General features: G+C 42.7%; 2 protein-coding genes across 4 annotated transcripts; one reads left to right on the top strand and one right to left on the bottom strand.

Annotated features, from left to right (window-relative positions):
* Window positions 1-1094: 1094 nt before the first annotated feature.
* LOC308140083 (uncharacterized protein) lies at window positions 1095-5219 on the bottom strand. Its single transcript, XM_080509750.1, has 2 exons — window positions 5022-5219; window positions 1095-3993 (listed from the first exon to the last, which is right to left on the bottom strand). The coding sequence occupies exons 1-2, from the start codon at window positions 5144-5146 to the stop codon at window positions 1776-1778; spliced, it is 2343 nt and encodes a 780-aa protein (XP_080365876.1). The 5' UTR covers window positions 5147-5219; the 3' UTR covers window positions 1095-1775.
* A 1881-nt stretch (window positions 5220-7100) lies between these two features.
* On the top strand, window positions 7101-21845 carry homer1 (homer scaffold protein 1). Of its 3 annotated transcripts, XM_080509586.1 has the most exons (10): window positions 7101-8341; window positions 16616-16772; window positions 17846-17977; window positions 18089-18181; window positions 18817-18870; window positions 19256-19398; window positions 19492-19651; window positions 19771-19881; window positions 19976-20056; window positions 20153-21845. In XM_080509586.1, exons 1-10 carry the CDS (start codon window positions 8337-8339, stop codon window positions 20339-20341), a joined length of 1125 nt encoding a protein of 374 aa, XP_080365712.1. In that variant the 5' UTR covers window positions 7101-8336; the 3' UTR covers window positions 20342-21845. The 3 variants fall into 3 exon arrangements, with proteins under 3 accessions (XP_080365712.1, XP_080365713.1, XP_080365711.1); XM_080509587.1 differs by lacking the exon at window positions 18817-18870; XM_080509585.1 differs by lacking the exon at window positions 18817-18870 and having other exon boundaries at window positions 7101-7356; window positions 8058-8341; window positions 19256-19651.
* Window positions 21846-22174: the final 329 nt, after the last annotated feature.

Genomic DNA, 22174 nt, shown 5'->3' on the forward strand with positions numbered 1-22174 from the left:
AATTATAAATAACCGAAAAAATGTGTTTTTAAGGAATGAACTGTTGACTAAAACGAATTCATAATAAACTGTTGAGCATAACCATGTGCCAGTCCTCAATCTGTTGGTGCATCTGCTCTATGTGTTACACTTCTATGATCATGAGGCTTGTTTTGGTGATTGGTTGTTGGACAAACTTGATCACTGCTGCCACCTGTCGACGTGGAGGAACAACATCATGGAGTGGAATAATTGCTGCACTGGATGTCGCCAAATTCCATTTTAACTATCTGGAACAGGATCTTCGAAACTCTCAAAACACAACCGTGACTTTGACAAATGAACTCCAAAAATCTTTTTGCCACATATTTACATTTGTTTTTCCCCATCCCGCTTTCATACCTTGTTTGTGTGCAAACTGATGGATGCATGTGTTGTTTCCAGGTTCTCCTCTTCAAGGTCAACACGAACAGGATCACTGCTGAGCTCCAGATGGCACATTTGGATTCAGGACTCGAGGCGGCTGCATGCGCAAAAATTATGCAGCATTAATGAAACCCTGTGTAGAATAAATACTGCAATCCCCAACTCGCACAAAAGTGTTGCAGTTATTACTGACTTATTCTTAACTATTCTTAACATGTCAGAATGCTTCAATGCGTATGGATCATACGTCCGTAATGTATTTTGTGAAAGAAAAGAACCCAGAATTCATGTTCTACATGTTCTACAAAGTTCCCTAATTCTTAACTTAAAAATATGAAGTGTTGTAATCTTTTAGATCTTTAGCAATTAGAAATGATAGTTTCAAAATTATGCAAGTTGAGTGTTCATAATTTTCCTTGCAGATTCTTATCGGTTAATTTTTTTAGCAGTGAAAAAAAAAACACAAAATAAGCGCTGTAGTCCAGTTCTATAAACACACTTGAAGAGGGACTCCACATATATTGTCTCCTAATTGCCCTTTAAAAACAAACAGTGTTGTAGAATCACCACAGGTACCTGGCTTCACTTTCAATGGCAAGTAAGAAACCATAAACACAAATGTTTCTCAAACTTTTTATGCCAGCAAGCATGGCAATTACAGAAGCGGCTCGTGGCATATAATTCAGAAATATCATGGTTGATTTAGTACACGGTGAAATTCAGTAAAACCATTCCATTATAAATAAGCTAAGAGCATTTAAACATCCAACATTCTCTGAAAGTAACATTCTCTATGTGGATAAGGAGTGTAGACGCACAAACTAACATTTTTTGTTTTTTTCACAAGAAAGAAAAACTCAACATTAACCAGAGACTCACATGTAATCTGGCAAAAGCGCCAACTAACATGTGACTGCAGGTTAGCACATGGTTTCCTACACTATTCACAGACCCTGAGTTAAGATGAGGTGTCAGGTTGACAGCCAGGAGGCTTATTTATAGCTGAAGATGCGTCCTTCACGTCTCACACACACACACACACACACACACACACACGCACACACTCACATGCACGCTCAACCGTTTTATTTGCACTCGTGACTCAAACTTCTGCTGTCATACGATGATTCATGCACTACTCTTGGAGAGATTGGCTTTACCTGAAAAAAAAAAAAAACATAGGATAATTTACCATTGTGATAATGACAATTATAAAAAAAAGGCTTAATTCTAAAAATTGTACAGAGAATATAAAATCTGAAGAGCGTGTAAGCAGAGTTACAAAAGCGTAGAAGTTATATCAGACTAATTGTGTTTTAATTTTTCAAACCAGATGGAGAATATATATCACTATATACTTGAAGTTAACACTAAAGTATGACACACTGTCCTTTATTTTTAGTAGCTTCAGCTGAATTTTTTTCTTGTTTCTCTGTTTTATCCAATTCCTCTGATTTAACTTGGGTCTCCTGTGCTTCAGTTTGTTGAGCAGCTGTTTCAGTCTCATTCGAGACTCCTTCTTCCGTTTCCATGTCTCTGACAATAATATCATCACTTTCTTGTGCAACGTCTGTGTCCAAAGATGTGGCCAATAGATTACAAGCTTCATCAACATCTGAGAAAACGGGTATCGTTTCCTCTCCATCACCATCGCCCTCGTCTGCGGTTTCCACTGGTGATGCTGTTTCTTTTTCCTCTTCCCTTTGCTCTTTTATTCCAGCCTCCTCTTGTTCCGGAATTTCAACATCAACTGGAGTCAGAGGCGTTAGATCCAGACATGCCTTCAGAGCGGATGTGGCTTTTTTACGGGGGGGAGCGACGGGTTTGCCTACATCTGAGTCATGTTTGTGTAGCTCCTCATTTGCAGGTGCACTGACGTCTTTATCGTCCATGGCCATCGGGTGATCATCTGTAACTTCCCAGTCCGGTTCCGCTTGGGGGAACTCAAAGCTTGAGATGCTCAGTGGGTCTACTGGGGGTTGTGGGACTTTGACCGGTACAGTTTTCGGTGTCTTTGCTTTACTTTTAGTCGGTTTTTGAGTGTCATCTTCTTCAAGCGATCGAGGAAAAGGCTCTATATCACATGGAGATGAATTACCACTGGACCTGAAGAAGTCAGTGATTTCCTCCTCCGAGTTTGGCAACTCAGATGTTTCAGGCTGGACCAGAAAGTCGCAGATATCATACAGTTCTTGGGTCAGAATCCGAGGACCTTCAGCCGGCAGTTTGTCTTCGTCTCCTGGATCCACCTCCACTACAGGAGTCTCATCTATGAGGACATATTTCTCCAAGTACCCCCGAGCCTCTCGGTCTGAATGCCTGCTGTGAAAGGACTTCTCCGAGGTCAGGCTTTGCGCATCCTCTTCTTTTTTATGGCTGCCGAGTGCTTCCTCATAAAGGTCTGTGTAAAGAAAGGCCATGGCTTTGGGCTCCTCCAGCAGAATGGGGTCAATGATTTTTGGAGGTCCCTCGGGCAGGAAAATGGGAGTCAGGATGTCTTCTTGGCTTCCAAATAAATTCGAACCACTTGCTTTTGAGGGAAGCCTCAAAGGAACACTCTTGGCCGCTCCACCTACTTCTGCTGTATCGAAACTTTTTGAAAGATAGCTGTCTGTGCCACCATAGAAAAGTTCCTCGAGAAGCTCACTGGTGATTTCCACCACACTTGTTGGGTCTGACCTGTCAGTATCCACACTTGCAGAACTGTCTTCCAGAAGTGGCTCAGGATTCTGAATTTCCGGGTTCTCATTGGCAGCATCCATTTCTGGTTCCAACCTTCCCTCTGAGACTACAGCGGGACTTCCTGGAGCCGGAGCATCGATCAGGGTAAACGCCTCAAAGTAGTCCACATTTCCAGCAGGTCCTCGGACTGGAGGCCTGGCAACTGGAGCCCCAGGTGGATCTGCATTTGCGGCGGCAGGAGCAGAGGGTTTCTCCTGGTCATCTCCTGTGAAATCTGCTGACACCATCATCTCATTATCATGGCTCTCCACACTGGCTTTAACAATGGGACTCTCCTCCAGATATGACAGATTGTCTACCATTTCTTTGCTCTGCTCTTCATCCACAGTGTCCAGTTTAAGAGGAACTACAATGTTGAGGATTTCAGAGCCTTCGGACACTAAACTGAATAACTGTTGCTCTTTATCCTCCAGGGGATCAATGCACTCCTCTCGGTCTGTGTCTTCGAGTCTCACATTTGGTTGAGACACCTCCACCAACTCCGGCCGTCCTGAGATGTCATCAGAGCTCTCTCCAAGGGCTTCTCGTTGACCCTGCTTACTTTTCTGCACACTCAACCTCTCTTTGGGTTTCTTCCTTCTCGAGATCAAGTCTTCATCCATGACAAAGATAATCTTCCCAGCTGGATGTGACCCGGGTGTTGCAGAGCATGCTGCAGTTGGATAGTTAAACTCCATGGATTGGTTTCCACCCTCAGATGCCCACGGCGTATTGCAGCGACTGGGAGTCGTCTCCCAAGCGATTCCACTGTCCTCGCCTTGCATTGTTACCATAGAGAAGGAAGAATCCATCATAAGGCATTGCATCTTGGGATGGACGCTCTCATCGTGGACCACCTCACGTAAACTGAAAGAAGAGTGTAAGCAATGTGATAATGAGGTAGACAGAGGCGTCATAAGTATGCATATTCTCTATTAAAATTAAAACATACAGATACACTCACTCGTTACCATTTAGAGTCAATACTTCCATCCTCTCATCCCAAACCCAAATCAATAACTTCACGTGGTCTGCATGTTTCCACCTTCACAACGCCAACTGCCTTCATCCCTCCCTCTCAACACACAGCACTGGCAAACCGGTCAAAAGAATGGTTTGAAGAATTTCTCTTTGGGATCAATAAAGTCTTTCTATTCTATTCTATTCTAATCTATTCTATTCTCGTCTTCAGACCCTGAAGACTGTATGATCACCAAGGTTTGGTGTGTGTGTGTGTGTGTGTGTGTGTGCGTGCATTGTCATATATCAAGCTGAATCAGGAAAAAATAAATAAATACAAAGGTAATTAAAAGTAATGTTTTAAATCTGTTAGGTAGTGTTTTGAAAATGTAAGGAGCGAAATATCAACAAATCATATGAAGCAATCAAATAAATAAAAAAACCAATTTTCCCAACAAACAGATCGTGGACACTTGTATGTAATATTCTCTGGCTTTAAAACCAGAATTGTCTTATTTTTGCATTTGCTAGAGTATTTTGGCACTAAACTTTGTGCAAAAAAACTGTTTTTGTGCAAACTCATATATTTGAACTTGTTTAACCTATTTAATGACACTTACTTACAAAGAGAATGTTGTGGAATTTGATCATTTCAATGATCGGCACTGCTGCATTATTCATTTGTTTATGGCACAGTATTCATACTTATATTACCAAACAGGTTATTTCACACTTTTGATTTCTAAGTCCTCCATAGCTGGCCTAAAATATAAACATGCACGCAAAGGCATTAATGGAGTTTACTCAAAGAAATACAAAATGTACATGTAAAAAGATGACATTTGTCACAATAAAACAAACATGTGAGTGACTTGAGAACTGTTGAAAAACGGCAATCTCATTATGAAAAACGTTGGGTCTGTGAACCACCGTACCTGTTTCGAAGGTCCTCCACTTCATCACTGGCTTCGGGGTTTATTCCTGCAAAGTCATCCGTTGTCAACGCTGTCATTTCAGCGTCGACGTCTGAATGTGCAAAATCCTCTCTCACTGTATCCATTATGCGTTTCTCTTGGAGGAAAATATCCAGATAAATTAGCTTTAGTCTCCCTGAACGACTCGGTGCTGCTCTGTTGATCCCATTCTAAAACAAGTGTGTTGGAGTTGAGTTTTCATGCTCAGCGTTATCTTGAAATAGAAAACTGGCCTTCCAGTGTTTCATCTGAAGCATTTGCAACATGCAGGGTTAACTTGTGATCTGTTCACACCATGTGAACTCTCACATTTGGATTAATGCTGTTAACAAGACAATCTTGTTTCATTATTTGTAGCCTTGTTTGAATTTCAGTTAGCCCCCCCCCAAAAAAAAAAAAAAAATGCTGCATTGTTCATTAAAAGTCTCTGCCTCTTTTTCCGTTGCCAGGTCTATATATAATGTTGTGCTTGGAGCCTGGATCCAGTGTCATGAGTCTGTCATATTCAAAGCTGTGCAACAAACCCATTGCAAAAACAGCCAAACAAAGCAATGTTCATCTGTCAATATAGCTGGAATAACTTGCATTTTCAGGCTAATATGCTGCATAAAAGGTTATACTGGTATTTGGTGTTTAAAATTCTATGTTTCTTTAATTTTCACTCACACTTTAATGAAAAAGTCAGGCTGACACCTGTCTACGTCGGTCACGCCGTGACATGTGACAGGGATGCTATGTGGGAAATGACAGACTGAGTTGGGAGGGTTTTGTCCATAGGTTGTATCCGGGCAAACGTTCCTGTGTGGGAACTTGTCTTTACATACTTACAAATCATCCAATATAATTGATTTATAGTATTGGTCATGAGCCTTTCATCAATAGAACCATATAAGAAATATTAGCCATTGTACAACATAAACAACTCATCACCAGTGTGTTTGTTTCATCAATGTTTTGTAATTTATCTGTACTCATTTTTGTGTTTCCATGTAGTCGATTTGTTTGTTTTACAGTGATAGTTGTGTTTCTATTTGATTATAATGTCTTTTTTAATGTGTTTTTTTGGAGGGGGGGGGGATTTCTATTCAGTTAATACTTCTTTGTGGCTGTCTTTGTAACCACACTGTTTTTTGTGTCATAAACTTTAATGTATTTTTGTATTAGTCTTTGTACCATTTGTATGTCTTTTTGATGGATTTCAATCTCGCTTTTCTTATTTTTCATCTCTGTATCGTGGTTCAAAATGCCACAATAAGGTTTCTGATATTATTGTAGGCTACATTGTGGGGCAGTGGTTATGGAGCAGCTGTGGCCTCCTTGTTAAGAGTGGTTTTCTCTCAATTGGAAGGTTGCACGTTCCCCTTGTCTACATGTGAAAGTGTCCTTGAGCGAGGCATTGAAGCTCAAATTGCTTCACGATGATAGGAAGAGATGACATCAGAAGATCAATGGGTGTGAGTGTGTGAATGTCATTAACAGTGTAAAGTACAAAAATAAAATCAATTTACCATCACTCATGCCTCATTGCAAGGATGTCCTATGTTCATGTCTGGACCAAACATTCCTGTGAGGAGGTAACATGTTCTAGAGTAGAGTAGAGAGAGCTTTATTCCTCCCCAGGGGGAAACACAAAACTACCTGAAAAACATGCATTTGAGGTTAAATGGTGTTTGCCCTCTGTCCTTTGTGGGTCCACTTTTGACCCAAAGATCCCTTTCCTGTGGAATACTGTTGATTTTCATCATTCTAAATCTCATAATCTGCTTGAAATAGCTTTAAAATCAATTCCCTTGTATGTCTATATTTGTGCAAATATGAGTTAAATCACAAAGTAAACAGTATCTAAAATCCGTATTCGGCAAACACTTTATTGGCAATTACGTTGAAGTGTCAGTACGTAACGTAACGCGATGACGTCACAGCACCACCGCTCACCAAGAGCAGCGGCAGAAGCGACGGCGGCGGCGGCGGATGATGATGATGATGGTGATGATGATGATGATGATGATGATGATGAGGCTGGGTTAATGAATGAGCCAAGGGGCTGACAGAGGGCAGACAGGGACCGACGATGAGAGAGGATGAACCGGCCGACCGAGAAGCAGCAGCACCCCCGCGTTCCCGCACCGTCTGCCTCCCGGCAGGAGCGAATTGAGGCGAAGCGCAGGGAGACGCCGCGGGCGCGGCAGTGAAATCCCACCACTTTGTCCACGGCTGGAGGCTGAGCCGCGCCGCCGTAATCTTGGGAGGACGGACGGACGGACGGACGGGCGGGCGGACGGACGCGGACGTGATGGTAAACACCGGAGTGTGCACCGAGTGTGCTTTTGTGTTCGACCCTCCAGAAGCCGCGGGGATGAAGAAGCCCAGCCCGGGAAGATGTCTGTCGCCGCGGAGCTCCGTTAAACGTCTCGCTGGCGGCGAAACTCTGTGATACTCCCCCCTCCCCGTGGCTGCACGGACTTTAATGGCACCGAGGACTTCGATAAAGAGCCACCGACTGAAAAAAATCCGGGTCGGTTTGTTTATATCAAGGGGTGAATGCCATTTTTTTTCTCCCCCTTTTTATTTTAATTTTACCCTGACGCAAGCTAACGTCGACTGGATAAGCTATTTCACAAGTTAAATCACGGTGTTGTTTTTTTGTTTGTTTATTTCCACTGTGGGTTGAATATAAAAGAAGAAGAAGAAGAAGAAGCGCGGCTGCAGCAGCTTAATTTGGCCATAAAACACACTCCCTCTCGCTGTCAGCCTGGACCCGAGTTGAGCTCCATAATCCCGCGTTTAACTGAGTTTTTTATCGGCTAACGGTTCGCAGCAGCCACTAGCGTCCGCTGCTTGCTGCTGCTGCTGCTGCGTTCACGGTCATCATGCATGCACCGACACGTTTGCTCGGATGAAACCAACACCCAACCTTCCCCCTTCTCTCGCTCTCTCTCTCTCTCTCTCTCTCTCTCTCTCTTTTCCCCCCCCCCCCCCTCTCCTCTGCGAAAGAAGTGATGCACCCAAGGGCATAACAACACACCGAGCCATGTCGGACTGAAAAACAAACAAACAAAACAAAAATAAAACAAACAAGGCAAGCAGAGAGGCTCCGCCGGCGGCGGCGGCCGCCAAACTTGACAGCAAGCGGAGCGGCTTTATTTGGAAGGGGGAAGCGGATCAGGAGCTGAGGCCAGCCTCCACACACACTCCCCAGTCGGTTCCACACCGCCCTCCAGGGACCACCGACAGCCAGCGATCCAGACTCAAACTTGGCAACCAAATCCAGCTAAAATGGGGTATGTGACTGGCAGTGTGAATGACGAGTGATAAGTTGTTGTTGTTGTTATTGTTTTGGTGCAGATTTGGTGGTCATAAACCGGGAAGATCACTGTTATCATGCAGACGATCACGGCTTTTGATAATGGATGATAATAGAGACAATATTGAAGCTGGAAAAAAACAGCATGGGAATCAGAATTCAAACAAAGTGAAAGGACTTTGTAAAGAGAACATACTGTAGACCACAGACAGAGGGCACGGTTAAATAGCCACATTTAGTAAAGTAAAGTAAAGTAAAGAGGCACACATAAAGTAATGAAGAATGAAAACATCAAAAGGAGGGTAAATAAATACAGATTAGTACAACACAATTTCAGATTGTAGCTTTTAAAAACAATGTTTACAAAGTGCCTAAAAGAGTAGCACTCTTCAAAGGCATTGTAATAAATATATATATAATAAATATATATAAAATAACATAATAATGAAATTAAAAATGGAAGGAAGTAAAGGATATCAAAGAAAAGTTGATTAAAATGTGATTTGGATGACTCATTTTCTCATTTTGCAAGCCTTATCATTTCAAGCATGTGGTTTCAAAGTCTACGAGCCCTGAAGGTGACAACAACTTTCACCTCAACTTTGTCTTTGGAACAGTTAGAAGAGAGCCCGAGGCTGCAAACAGACTCATAACATGTCTTTAGTTTAGGACAGAGTCACATTAAGCATGTTTGACAAGTGATTTATATCATTGCAAATTGTCTTTAGGACCAAACGGCAAAGTAGTAAGAAAAATCCAGCACTAATAGAAGTTTAATATCTGTTTTTTTTTCTGTGCTGAAATAATGTTTAAAAAGAATGTACTGATGTGAGCGTCTAATTTTGGCAGGCAGCATGTTGTTACACAAAAGTCATCCCACTTTTATTGTTACACAATAGGACACCGGTAATGATATTTATGAGGATATTTGTTCCATTCATTACTGGAGTTGGGTGTTGTTATTAAGAAAAACATTGGTATATTGCACATTAGTTATCAACGTGTTTCCGAACTGTGCTTGTCTCTTTGGAAAAGTCACTGTTTACAAGCACGAACTGCACTGTTAGTAGAGGGAAGATGTTGTGTTTCACCCATTTATTTATAGAAAAAAAAAATGGCAAAAGACCAGACCAAGCACCGAACGTGTTTACGGAAACAGCAGTTGGTACAGCTTTCTGCTCAGTTTGCACATTACTGTCGTAGTCCTGTTGTTTTTGAACAACTATTGCGACGCTGTGTCCAGGTCTCCACCCTGAGCAATTGTAACCCCGTGTGCCATTTCTGTCCTGTCTCTCACATGAACTCTTGCTCAAGTTGTGTAACGGGGAGGCGGAATGACTGTTGTGCAAGCTTGCATGAAAGGTCTGTTCTTAAAAAAAAAAAAAAAAAAACTCCAGGATTTGATGAATTAGCCATAAACTTCATCAAATTGCTGCGTTACACACAAATGTAAAGTAACTGGAGTGTTTTGTCACTAAGTAAATAAGATATACGTATAGAGCTGAGGCCATAACACATTTAACTTGATTAGTTAATTACAGAAATAATACTGGTCGGCATCAGACCACGAACCCCAGGAACACATGTGATGCATGGACCTACTGAGGACGCATTACTTCGCTTGGTGGTAGGCAGTATTTTTTCTTTTTTGTTTTTTTTCCATGAGGTACTTTGAGCAAAAAAGTTGAAACACGACGTCGAGAATTAAAATGGAAACGTCTCCTCTGGTTCCATCCCTAATACTCCTCCGTAAAATGTCAGTGGGTTGAGTGATCAGAAGCGGCACGCTGCAGCATGGATTGTAACGTTGTCGAGACTCAGTTTCTGGATTTATGCAACCGCATACTTAATTGAAGGAGTATTAGGGATGGACCAGAGGAGACGTTTCCACTTTATTCTTGACATTTAGACTTTTTTTTTTCTCAAAGTGCACAATAAAAAAATTATTTTTTAAAAATCTCACTCCTGTCGTTTAATTTCTCATGAGTGGCCCCTCGTACTCTTCCGTAGGTTGTATAACACGTCAAGGTGTTTATAACAACTTCACAGACCACCTGCTTTGGGGGCATCGATAGGATCAAATTAACCTTAAAGCGTAAAGATTCTTTTAATGACATTTCAAATTCAGTCCAAGTAAAAAAGATAAATCAAATCGTTTGTGCACTACATGAGGAACACTTTTGCCCGAGAGCATTTATTTATTTATTTATTTATATTTCTGACTTCAATCTTTGCTCCAATATACACGGACTGGCTGCACCGATCACTTCCTATTCTCTACATAAAAAGAGTACAAGGATGTTTTGAGTCTAAAATGATTATTTTACCATGTATGATGTGTGACAAATACAATGTAGTAAAATAGACGAGAGACAAATAAAATGATGAAGTCAGTCTACAGATGATCATTCGAATGTTATTGTGCCATCCAGCGTCTCTCTAGTTATTCCTGTTCAGTCCAGCTTGTGTCATCCATGGTATATAATCCCAATCTGTTCCTCCACTACCAGTCATATAGTTGAAATATGACGGATGGATTCATATTTGTCCATAAATCCTGAGTGTATTGTTTTAAAATCTAATGGTACGGATGCAAGAAAGACATTTTGCATTAGCTTATGTGTGTTTTACTATTTTCACGATACAATGTGGCGGTTCGGGGGGATCAGCAGCTTTGTGATTGCTGTGAAAAAAACACATGAATGAGCAAAAAAAAAATCTTTCTACACACGTTTTGTTTTTTTTTTTCTGTGGAAGTGGCCGTCACTTGCCTGATGTGCTGCATGTAGCTGAACCTGCAGATGTATGGTGATTCTCCTGATCAAGAGCGACCTAGTTCTTACTCCAGATGAAAGCAGATGATGCGGCATGTGATTGGTTTGTTGTCATATTGTGGATGGAGGAGGAGGAGGGGGAGGAGGAGGAGGAGGAGGAGCAGGAGGAGGGTGAACCGCTTACCTCCTCGTGCAAAGCACATCCTCAGTAAATCTCAAGGCCAATGGTCATAATCCAGTCAACAATCAATTCCTCAGACACAGACAGGGAGCATGTCCCATCTCTGTGCGTCCCCAGTCACCCTTTAAATTAGCTTCTCCTTGCATTTCTCATGAAGTCGATGGTTGGAAATAGTTTCTCTGGTCAAAAGTTCAAAGGTGTCCCTGTGTTGGGAGTGTTTTTACCAACAACAAACGTGTTGACAGTTGCGGCAGTAACACTCTGCAGCAGAACTCGTGTGTCCATTTAGGAAATAACAGTGCAGTTCATATATCGCCTATATTTCTGCTGTCCGACAAAAAAAAATTGCTACGATGTACATTTTAAAAAAACATAAATGAATAAAATGAGATTACTCCTGAAGGGCATTAGTTTGGCTGCAGTCAGTGTAGAGTAATAACCATGCTCGTAAAAATATTTCTTCTACATAATTGATGGCCTTATAACAAAAGGACATTAGTGTTGAACAGGAGCTCCTCTGGGCCACTAAATTAAATATATTAATACAATTAAAGGGGTTAAAGAGCTGCTTGTTATTATTTGAAGTGCAGTTCTATCAGTAGCGAATGTACAGCTTGCTGCAAACGTCGCCAAAAACATCCATCAGGATCCCATTTCTCAATGAAGTCTATTTCTTTTAAGCGACTTTATCCACCTTCAGGTCGCTGGAGAATTGAATCCAGTCCGTCACAAGACCCCACAATCATGCTTGCATGCAATGTAGAGGCACCAATTGCTCCATTGCATGTGTTTTTTTTAACCGTGGTAGGAAACCAATTTTACAACAATAAAAGCTGAAATCCCACAGCCTTTTTCAGTGTAAGCCATGCCAGAACAGGGACAAAAGTTTGAACCTGGAAATAATGCGATCTGAAAGAAAGTATTGAAAGCGGGAAAGAAAGAAAAAATGTAAACTTGAAAACAGGATTTATGTGAAAATAATAAGATCATAATCTGAAAACATTAAACCTGTAACTGAAGAAATAATTAAAAATATATATATATATATTTAAGAGTGAAAAATGAAAATAAAGGATTTTATCAAAAGAATTCCAGAGGTGAATCAAAATGATATATAAGTTAAAAAAAAAACTTTTCATACTTATTTTTATTTTGAATGGTGGTTTAAATTTTTTTTTCCAAATTTGAAGATCAAACCTTGAACATTCAGTTTCAAAATTATTTTTTAATCAAGCATTTAAATTTTTTTTAAATGAACAAACCTTTTGGCCTGGATTGAGCTCCATATGCTACAGTTATGCAGCGACATGTCACACAGGCTGTCTGAGTCTGAAGATAAAGTCGTTAAAAATTTAAAATCTGTGATGATTGATTGTTGGGAATATAGACATATGTAAATAGATAAACGATTGCTGATTTCTTCTGTTGTATTTAAAAAAAACAAAACACACATAGGGCTCTATCTTTATACTTCTGTCTCAGCAGGCTAACACACACACACACACACACACACACACACACACACACACACACACACACACACACACACACACACACTCGTTCTCTGTGTGTGTGGCTGACCACAGTGAGGCCTGCGACCAGCATATGGGGGTTCCAGAGGGGAGGCTGGGCCCTGCCAGGCCCCGCTGCCTGGCAGGGCGAAGCTGAAGGATGTTCACAGGCTCATGACCGGCCCGTAGGTCACGTGGGCCTCGTTGCCGTGACAACGCAGCAGCTAAGTTAGTAATGTGGGGTTATTATTATTCCCTCGCACAGTCGGAGAGGCAGTGGTCAGCGGTTTTTTTTTTTAAATTCTTCGTCATTTGCACTTTCAAGGTAATGCTGTAAATACAGCATGACGTACTATTCAGATCACTTTCAGTTTTATAGAGCACATGAGCAGATTTGACAGTCAAATAAAAGTAAGCATTATTCCAAATGAGTGAAAAGAAGAAAAGAAAGTTTAACAAAACCGATGTTAATCATTATCATAATATAAAAAAATGAAAATGATCATGGCTACAATTTAGAATATTTTCTTCATTTGTTATAATATTCATAATCAATATTGATGAAACTAAAACTTACTGAAAGCTTGATAGTTTGGTGACGTTAACTTGATAAATGAAAAACTGGAAACTCATTTTCAAAGCCTTTTCTATTTGATATGAGTGTAAATACAATTTGACACCCATTTAATGACTCACAGAGAAACATACATTGGAGTCTGAGATTTGATGTCACCAGCCGATCGCTGCAGCCGGGCCCATCCCAAAAGCCCCAAAGCCAGAAATGTTCAACATCCCACCCATCCTGTGCCCCATGGTTCAACAAAGTCATCTATAATTTTCAGCATTGCTTATATATTGTGCAGTAATAGCAGGTTAACTTATCCAGCCTTATTCAACGCCATCAATTTCCAGAGTACAGTCATCAATGAACCTCATTGTCCCAAGAAGGGTTCTGACACGTCCTGGTAAAGGACACGCTGTATGTCATTGGAAGTTAATCTGAACATTATTATTTATGCCACAAACACTGCAGGCCTTTGTCACCATGAAAGCATCATTGTGTGTGTGTGTGTGTGTGTGTGGGTGTGCACACGTTTTTGTGTGCACGGGTGCGTCCAGTGCTACGGTCAAAAGTATCTACGTGGAGAACTGCTGATCTGATAACATCTGTGGTGAGATTCCTGTCATTGAGACTGTGAATGCCACAGTGGGTTTCATTGTGAAAAGGGATTATGGACTGACAATCACCACGCACACGCATACACATGCACACACACACACTACGCACAAGAGCACCGGGCACCGGCCATGCTGTTGGGATGGATGACACCTGAAATGTTAAAATGACCAACATCCACTTCCTGGACCCTGAACAGACTTTTGACCGACAGCACCACAGACAGAGACTGTGGGTGTTTTCTAGCAGTCAAATTAAAGTAGCGACATAAGCTAGTTAATCCTCTCAAGCTGATGCTAAATCAGTGTTTTGTTCTGACAAAAACCATTGAAAGAACAGCAAATGTTTCCTCCATATTAATGATGGTGTTGGTCTTGGTAGGACCTGGTTGCACATCTGGGCGAAGCATCTGATTTGACATCCTGACTTGTATATAGTTTAGCAAATTGTTTTCTGGTTGTTTCGAATTCCTTATTGGAATGTCTCGGCATAATACATATTTACATTTAAGCACGCATTGAGGTTTGAACTAGAATGACGTGTTTGATAAATTCTGTTTTGATTATTTTTCTGTCCCCTTCACCTTGAGAGTGTTATCAAATCTGCTTGCGAGGGTGTTCTGTTAATCTGTTTAACTATGTGTTGACGGTAAACGCCGTCAGATCAGTCGGCTCAAGAGCGAGTCTGATGTCTCACCTTTGCTGTTTGTCACCCTGAATGCATCACACAAGATAAAAGAGTAATAAGCGCTGTAATAAGTCTCACCCCGGACCGTAGCGTCCGTCCCCACCTCTACTCTCGTCATTCCACCATTGCGGAATTCTCGTGTCACACGGTAGTGCCGGCCTCTGAATCCCACGAACACATCCTCACATTATCAGCCGCCACTCTGATTAACCGTGTCCGTCTTTAAATAACGTCCGCCCAGCCTCGGCCCCGCTAACTTAATTAACGCACTGAGATGTGATGAGCGGTTCCCAGCGAGGGGAACAATAGCCGGGTCTCGTAGGAGTCCTGGGACAGTCGTCCACCGGGCAAAGGATCATATCTAATTTCTCTGTCCGCATTGAAAAGGGGGCCCAGCGTCGAGATAAAGACACTATTACAGTTCAAGGCTATACCCTCAGATTTACGCGCCTTAATGAAAGCTGCTGTCGGTCCTGAGCAGCTTATAGCCCAACGGTAGCAGAACCGATGCAGCCGTTCTTTTTAGGGTTGGTTTATTTCTGCGTGTCTGGCAACATAAAACCCGACACTTCCGATTAAATAAACGTTGCTGAATGATGACAAAGCGTATGTTCATAACTATTAAAAACATACATGGAAAGGAAAGAATTGATCGTTATTGGCTCAAATATAATAAGTAAGTATAAGAGGACTTTAAGAAGTAAGGCTTCCTGGGCTTGTGCCTTTCCCTGTGGGACACCAGTTAAAGTTTAGAGACTTTTCGGCAACGTGAAAAAAAAATAAAAAATCTGAAAGACAGTAGTTGTGTGGATGGGGAAGGAAGACAGCAAAGTGTTTCATGTTATCCTCGTTTGAAGTTATTTAACCATAATTTCTTTACTTGAGCGGAACACGATACTTTAGTCGTCTGAATTGTGTCCAGACAGACTGAGTTCATCTCAAATCAGAAATCGGCCTCTTTGTTTCCCCTCAGCGGCATGGCCAGTCGCAACCGGACAGTCAGATCTTGTTTTTTTTCTGCTTTTAATCCAAGACCCTTTGAGCTTTTCATCCATCGCTATGCCTGGAAGTCGTCCAGCGCCTCGCTGATCTCTGCACGTTGGCACAGGTGCTTCCAGGTCACCCTTTGGCATCGCTGCTTCTCTTCACGTCGGCCGACACGGGTTGAGTCTTATAGCCCGATGGAATATACGCAACACCCCCGACACCTCCCCGGCCGGAGTCACTTGGCCGTGTCGGGTTGAGACCAAATGAGCGACGAGCGGCTCGGCAGCTGTGCCTGCCAAAACAAATATAGAAGCATACGAAGCTCTGTCGCAATATCGATCTGAACCCACACGATCCTGTGAAAGTGTTGATTCTTTGTGGCTTCGCGACACATCCTGGAGCTCTGAGGTCTGAAGCACCACCACCACCACCACCATCATCATCTGATGCCAAGTGTTCACAGCATTTCTTAAAAAATATGATAGTGGTGAATGTGATTATGACTTTCTTTTTTTTTTTTTTTTTGAAATTACAGTGGTATTGAAAAAAAATTCATTTCAATAATTGTAGCCAGGTTTCGGAGTCTTTAATCTCAATCTCCATCAAACGTAATAAATTTGAGCTGATGGAAGAGACGCCTCATCATTTTGCATAACGACTCGGTGTGTTCAGGCAAACCTTCATCCATCCTTCACCTTCAACGAAGTGAAGCGAGAGCACGTCTTACAAGGTCAATGTGGAAACGAGACGAGGTTGGATAAAAAAAAATTCCGGGAAAACAAGTGTCAAATTGTCATTCTGCGCAGGACAGTATCCCAGAATATTAGGATTCAAATGCCCGTGCATTGTACTGCGTCGACAGTCGGTGGTGGTTTTATGAAAAGACACATTAAATATGATGTCGTATGTCTTTTCTTTTTTTTTTCCTATGCAGAGAGCAGCCCATCTTCAGCACTCGGGCCCACGTCTTCCAGATCGACCCAAGCACCAAGAAGAACTGGGTTCCCACAAGCAAACACGCCGTCACCGTCTCCTACTTCTTCGACAGCACGAGGAACGTTTATCGCATCATCAGTCTGGATGGATCCAAGGTGAGTGAAAACAGGGGAGGTTTGAAAGGTTGAGTTGAGAGCTTTGTGGATGGGGCGTCATAAAGCTTTCATCTTCCCGTGTAAATAGTCAGCCTGGACCTGGCCTGGCTCTCTGCGCTCCCCGCAGGAGCACTGAAGGGGCGGCCGGGCCTGTCGTATCTATGTGACACTGGTTATTTTAGTCCGGGAGAACGAGAGGAAAGCGGCGGCGTACCAGTGAGCGTGGTTACGCAAGGCTGCCGCCGGTGACTTGCGCTGTTGTTGAAGCAGCAGAGTGAGCCGTGCTTCTGCTGGAAATAGTGGTGAATCGGGTGGGCCGGTGCCGCTGGAGGACGGAATCGTCCAAAACAACCAGAAGTCTCCCGAGACAAACGACACGCAGCCCTCGTGGTTTTGTCCCGCTCGCTCTCTGTAGACACACGCGTGACGTGGATCTTAGAACGAGCTACCGAAGTCTGTAATTTACATAATATATCAGTGTCAGTTTTTTTTAAAGGACGGAGGGACATTTTTTTAGCTCATTGGTCAGCTGTTCGGATTCTTTATTCTTTAATTTCAGAGGGGAAAAAAAGCAGAAATGGGCTGATATTCACTGGATTAGTGTGTTTTTTTTCCCAAAATGCAAAAAGAACACATGTTTTTGACATTGTCTGTGCCAAGCGAGGCTGTATTTCTGAATTTCATCCTGCAAAAATAGGAGGAGCTCAGAAACAATATTTCTTTTCTTTTTCTTTCTTTTTTCCAGTTTTTTTTGTTAATATCCTTCTCAGCAATTATTGGAAATATATGTACAATATAAGAATATTGCATGTACCATGCACATATGCAAACCAACAATTTTAACTCAAGATAAAAGATTTGAAAAGGCAGATTAGGCTTTCCGCTCTAATCTGATCAATAATCTTCCTGTAATTGCGCGGTGAGGGAACGCAAACGACAATCTCTCTTTTTACGATCAAACCGCGTCCAATCAGCCGCAGACTCCTGCAAAGCTGTTTCACCAGAGTTCGCCGGTTGGCTTCTCGCCAGTGTTTGACGTCGTCTGTACTCTGTGCTTCTCACGACGTCCCCAGGCCATCATCAACAGCACCATCACGCCCAACATGACCTTCACCAAGACGTCGCAGAAGTTCGGCCAGTGGGCCGACAGCCGGGCCAACACGGTCTACGGCCTGGGGTTCTCCTCGGAGAGCCACCTGGTAAAGGTGAGGGGGGAGGGAGGGAGGGAAGGACCAAACTAAAAAAAAAAAAAAAAAAAAGGTATAAAAGCAGAACGCCCGGAGTCTTGGATCTTCAGCCGCCCGTCTCGTCTCAAGTTCGCAGATAAGTTTGCGGAGTTCAAGGAGGCGGCGCGGTTGGCCAAGGAGAAGTCTCAGGAGAAGATGGAGCTCACCAGCACGCCCTCTCAGGTAACATTGTTTAAAAAAAAAAAAAAAAACACGCTGCCCGTCGACGAGAGGATTCAGGTTTGCAGCTACTTTTGAAGAAGTAAAAAAGCAACTTTCAGCTGATAAGTACTTTGAAGGAGGAAAAATGTCGATGGCTTTTATATCCTTCGCGCTTCTGCTTAATGCTTTTGCCATGATAGTGAGGACAGTCAGTCCTGGCTGATGTCTCAAACAATGGAAACCATAAAACACGCAGTGAGCTCTGATGTTTTAAGTTTGAGAACACGTTTTGATTCAGGACATGACAATTTTCAGTCAATAGCAATCGCTATTGTCACGCGTGAAAATGAAAGCCAAAAGTCTTCTGCAAGTGATATTTAATGGAAACACGTGCATGTGCACCCATTTGTCAAACACAGGTGACTTGTCATCACGTATATAAGTTTTTTTTTTTTTTTTTTTACGCCACATCAGCAGCACCATGAGTTTTGCATATGGGCACGACTGCTGTGAACTTCTGCTCATTACGACTGATTTCAGCGGCCATCGTTGTGTTTTTCCCGCCCTCACGCTAGCGCGTTCCTCCCGTAGCCACCGAGCTAACACTCTGTGACCTTTTCTTGCCTCCTGTGCCCTCCCCAATGATTTCTCCTTAGGGTGGCGCTGGTAAAAGGAATGTGTTGTCAGTCAACAAAGCCACTAAAAACAAGGTAAAAGCCACAGAAGAATCACTTTTACAATACCTCTCCTCCCCCCTCGATCTTGTCCTTGAACAACTCTCCTCAGAATCTCCTGCCGTTTCCTTCTTCACACAAGTGGCAGATTTCTCCCCGTGACTTCCTTTTCTCCCGTCGTCAGTGTGACCGGCCGGTCTTGTCTTTTAGGGAAACACCCTGCTGTCACCATTCCCCCCCCCCCCGTTCCGTGAATTTTCCCAGACAAACCTCCCACAGACGGGATCTTTTACTTCGCGACAGTCACAGCTGACAACACACACACACACACACACACAGAGAAAATGAATGAAAGATGAACGTCTTGACACGTGTCTAAAAAAAAAAAAAATCGGCCTTCCGTTTCACCGCTTCAAATCAGGAGTCTGCACCGGGCGACCTGCAGTCGCCCCTGACCCCGGAGGGCGTCAACGGCACGGACGACGAGAGGGTCACGCCGGAGACGCCTCAGCCCCCCGAAGCCAGAGCCGAGCCGTCCCAGAATGCACTGCCCTTCTCACACAGGTACGCAACGGCAAACGAACAAACAAAAAAAAACGCCATTTCGTCGTGGGCGACGGTCTCGCTGACGGGCCCGCCTCCGCCGCCGGTTTCCAGTTCGTCCAGCATCAACAAGCACTGGGAGGCGGAGCTGGCGGCGCTGAAGGGGAACAACGCCAAACTGACGGCGGCCCTGCTGGAGTCCACGGCCAACGTCAAGCAGTGGAAACAGCAGCTGGCGGCCTATCAGGAAGAAGCGGAGCGTCTACACAAACGGGTATCGTGCAACCGGGGAGAGAACGTTGGGGGGAGGGAAAAAAAAATAAAAAATCCCAACAGCTTCCTGGAGGCACGTTTATTTGGTGGATTTGATTTTTAAAAAAATGTTTTTTACAGGTGACGGAGTTGGAGTGCGTGAGCGGCCAAACGACGGTGATCAAATCCCAAAAGACAGAACTCAACCAAACGATAGAGGAGCTGGAGCTGGCGCTGAGGGCCAAAGAGGAGGTACGAGGCGGCCGTCGCATTGGAACATCAAACTGTATGAATGTTATTATCATTCACTGTTATTGTTTGTTTTTGGGTTTTGTTTTTCTTCCAGGAGCTGGAGCGACTCAAAGCAGAGGTCGAGAGTGCCAATGAGTTCAGGACTCAGAAAGACTCCCTCACACAGAAACTACTGGTGAGTTTGACACTTCGCAGGTTAACGTCACGGATATTATTTTGATCCGAGGCGACTCCGTAAAACAGAGACGTTGCGCGTTTTCTTTTGCGGAAGGACACCGAGTCGAGGAACGACACGCTGGAGGCTCGGCTGGGAGACCTGGAGCAGCGGCTGGAGAGCATCCAGCTGGAGAGGGAGACCTTCCGGAAGAGTCTGCGCTCGCTGCTGGAGCTGCTCGACGGCAAGATCTTCGAGCTGACGGAGCTGCGCGACACGCTGGCCAAACTGATCGAGGGCAGCTAGAGAAAAACAAAACAAACGAAACACAGCAGCCAGCACTCCCGAGGAATCGCTCCACCTGCATGCCGGGCCACGTCGCCGTCACCCCCCCCCCCCCCCCCCCCCCGCCCCCCGCAACTTGAATCTTTCTTTTTCTCACACTTTTAAAAGTTTACACGCGACTTTATGCATTAAAGGCACACACACACACACACACACACACACACATCTTGCTATGTTGTTTACAAACAAACAAACAAAGAAAAAAAAAACCCAGCCAAGTGAAGCCTTCTCTCTGCTCCACTCTGGAAAGTTCTTTTCCTTTGGCTCCTTCGTGTCACAGAAACTCTTCATAAAAGACAATTTTTTTTGCTTTGGTGCAACTGCAATTTTTTTTTTTTTTCTTCCTTCACTAAAAAAAATGAGAAGAAGAAAAAAAAACCCACGTCAGCCAAATAAAACTCCCCCACGCTGAGATTTTTTTTGCTTCGTGAACTCTGAGGCCAAAGCATCGGGGGAGGAAGAGAAAGGATGTGGCGTCAAACTGTGGAGGGGATTGCCAAACCAGGCAGAGAGGAGGACATCGTTATGTCTTATATTCTTATAAAAATATATGAGCAATACACAGAAAAAAAAAGAAAGACTTTAAAAAAAAAAAAAAAAAAGGGCGCATCGAGGGTTAATAAACACCTACCACTCTCACTTTCAGGTAATTTTAACTGCTCTCGGATAGACCGCAAAGCAAGGCGGGATTTTATCTCAATAGTCTTTTCTTTCTATACACTTTTTTTTTTTTTTAAACAGAATATAACATAGTGCACTTGTAAAAAATAAAATAAAAAAAATTAAGGAGTGAGTGTGTGACTGCGCGCGCGGGTGTGTGAGGATCCGATGTGTATTTCCCCCCCGTCATGTTTCCGTTTCCCTTTTTAATTTATTGTTAAAATTACCGATTTAATTCTCGTGTACAAAAAGCAAAAATGTCTTTTATTTACGTCTCACTATCTTTTTTTATCGTATGGTACGTGGCTGTCAAGGTCTTTTATTTTAAAAAAATTTTGTTGTTTTGGAGAAACTGGCAATATTTTTGAACTATTTATGGAAAAAAAAAAGGAAGGCTGGATTTCCACAGAATCTTTTGTTTCCTTTTGCCAAATAATGTATTCCTGTACAGATTTCAATATTTGCTGACGTTGCCTTTGGTACAGAGATGCATCAATGGTAGCTAACAAGCGGTACTTTCTTTTCTTTCTTTTTTTTCTTGTGGGATTTAATATTGCCAAAAATTTGAAGAATACAACAGAGTGTGTGCGACACCTGAAGAACACTTACTTTAAAGGGCTTGTTGTCGTCGGTTCGGGTACACTTTGAGAGGCTCGGATGATGTTATCACATTGAAAATTGAGAATGATGTAGCTGGAATGGAAGAAAAGTATGAGAACGGACTTAACTGTTGATTATACCACATGCATATACACAAATTGTAATTTTGAGTTTATAGTAAAAAAAAAAGAAAAGAAAAAGGAAACCAAATGGAAGTCATGTTGTGGTGCCGTTCTTTCATAACCTGCAAGGTGTTTCTCTTTCAGTGTCAAAATAACTGGTTGCCAGGGAAACCCATCACACCCTGGGCCTGATTGGAAATATTGATCCAATGTGTTCCTTAAAACTTAAAATGCACATACAAACACACATAATCGTTTTTTTAAATGTTCCTATGTCACCCAGAATACAACTAAACTTTATTCTATTGGTCAATTTAGCGCTTTTCATACTCTCAACGAAAAAGTGTTTAGTGCTTTATTGTAAGAGAATTCCTACATGTGGAGGTTGGTATAATCATTTGTCAACAAGCAT

This window comes from Blennius ocellaris (assembly GCF_963422515.1).
Source record: "Blennius ocellaris genome assembly, chromosome: 15".
NCBI lineage: Eukaryota > Metazoa > Chordata > Actinopteri > Blenniiformes > Blenniidae > Blennius > Blennius ocellaris.

What these genes read in the sequence shown, in the direction of transcription:
- LOC308140083 (XM_080509750.1), bottom strand. Translation starts at nt 5,146, where the DNA reads ATGGATACAGTGAGAGAGGATTTTGCACATTCAGACGTCGACGCTGAA. An exon ending in GTGGAGGACCTTCGAAACAG is followed by an intron (nt 3,994 to 5,021) that starts GTACGGTGGTTC and finishes CTCTTCTTTCAG; the next exon opens with TTTACGTGAGGTGGTCCACG.
- homer1 (XM_080509585.1), top strand. An exon ending in TCAGTCTGGATGGATCCAAG is followed by an intron (nt 16,773 to 17,845) that starts GTGAGTGAAAAC and finishes CGACGTCCCCAG; the next exon opens with GCCATCATCAACAGCACCAT. An exon ending in CGGAGCGTCTACACAAACGG is followed by an intron (nt 19,652 to 19,770) that starts GTATCGTGCAAC and finishes TGTTTTTTACAG; the next exon opens with GTGACGGAGTTGGAGTGCGT.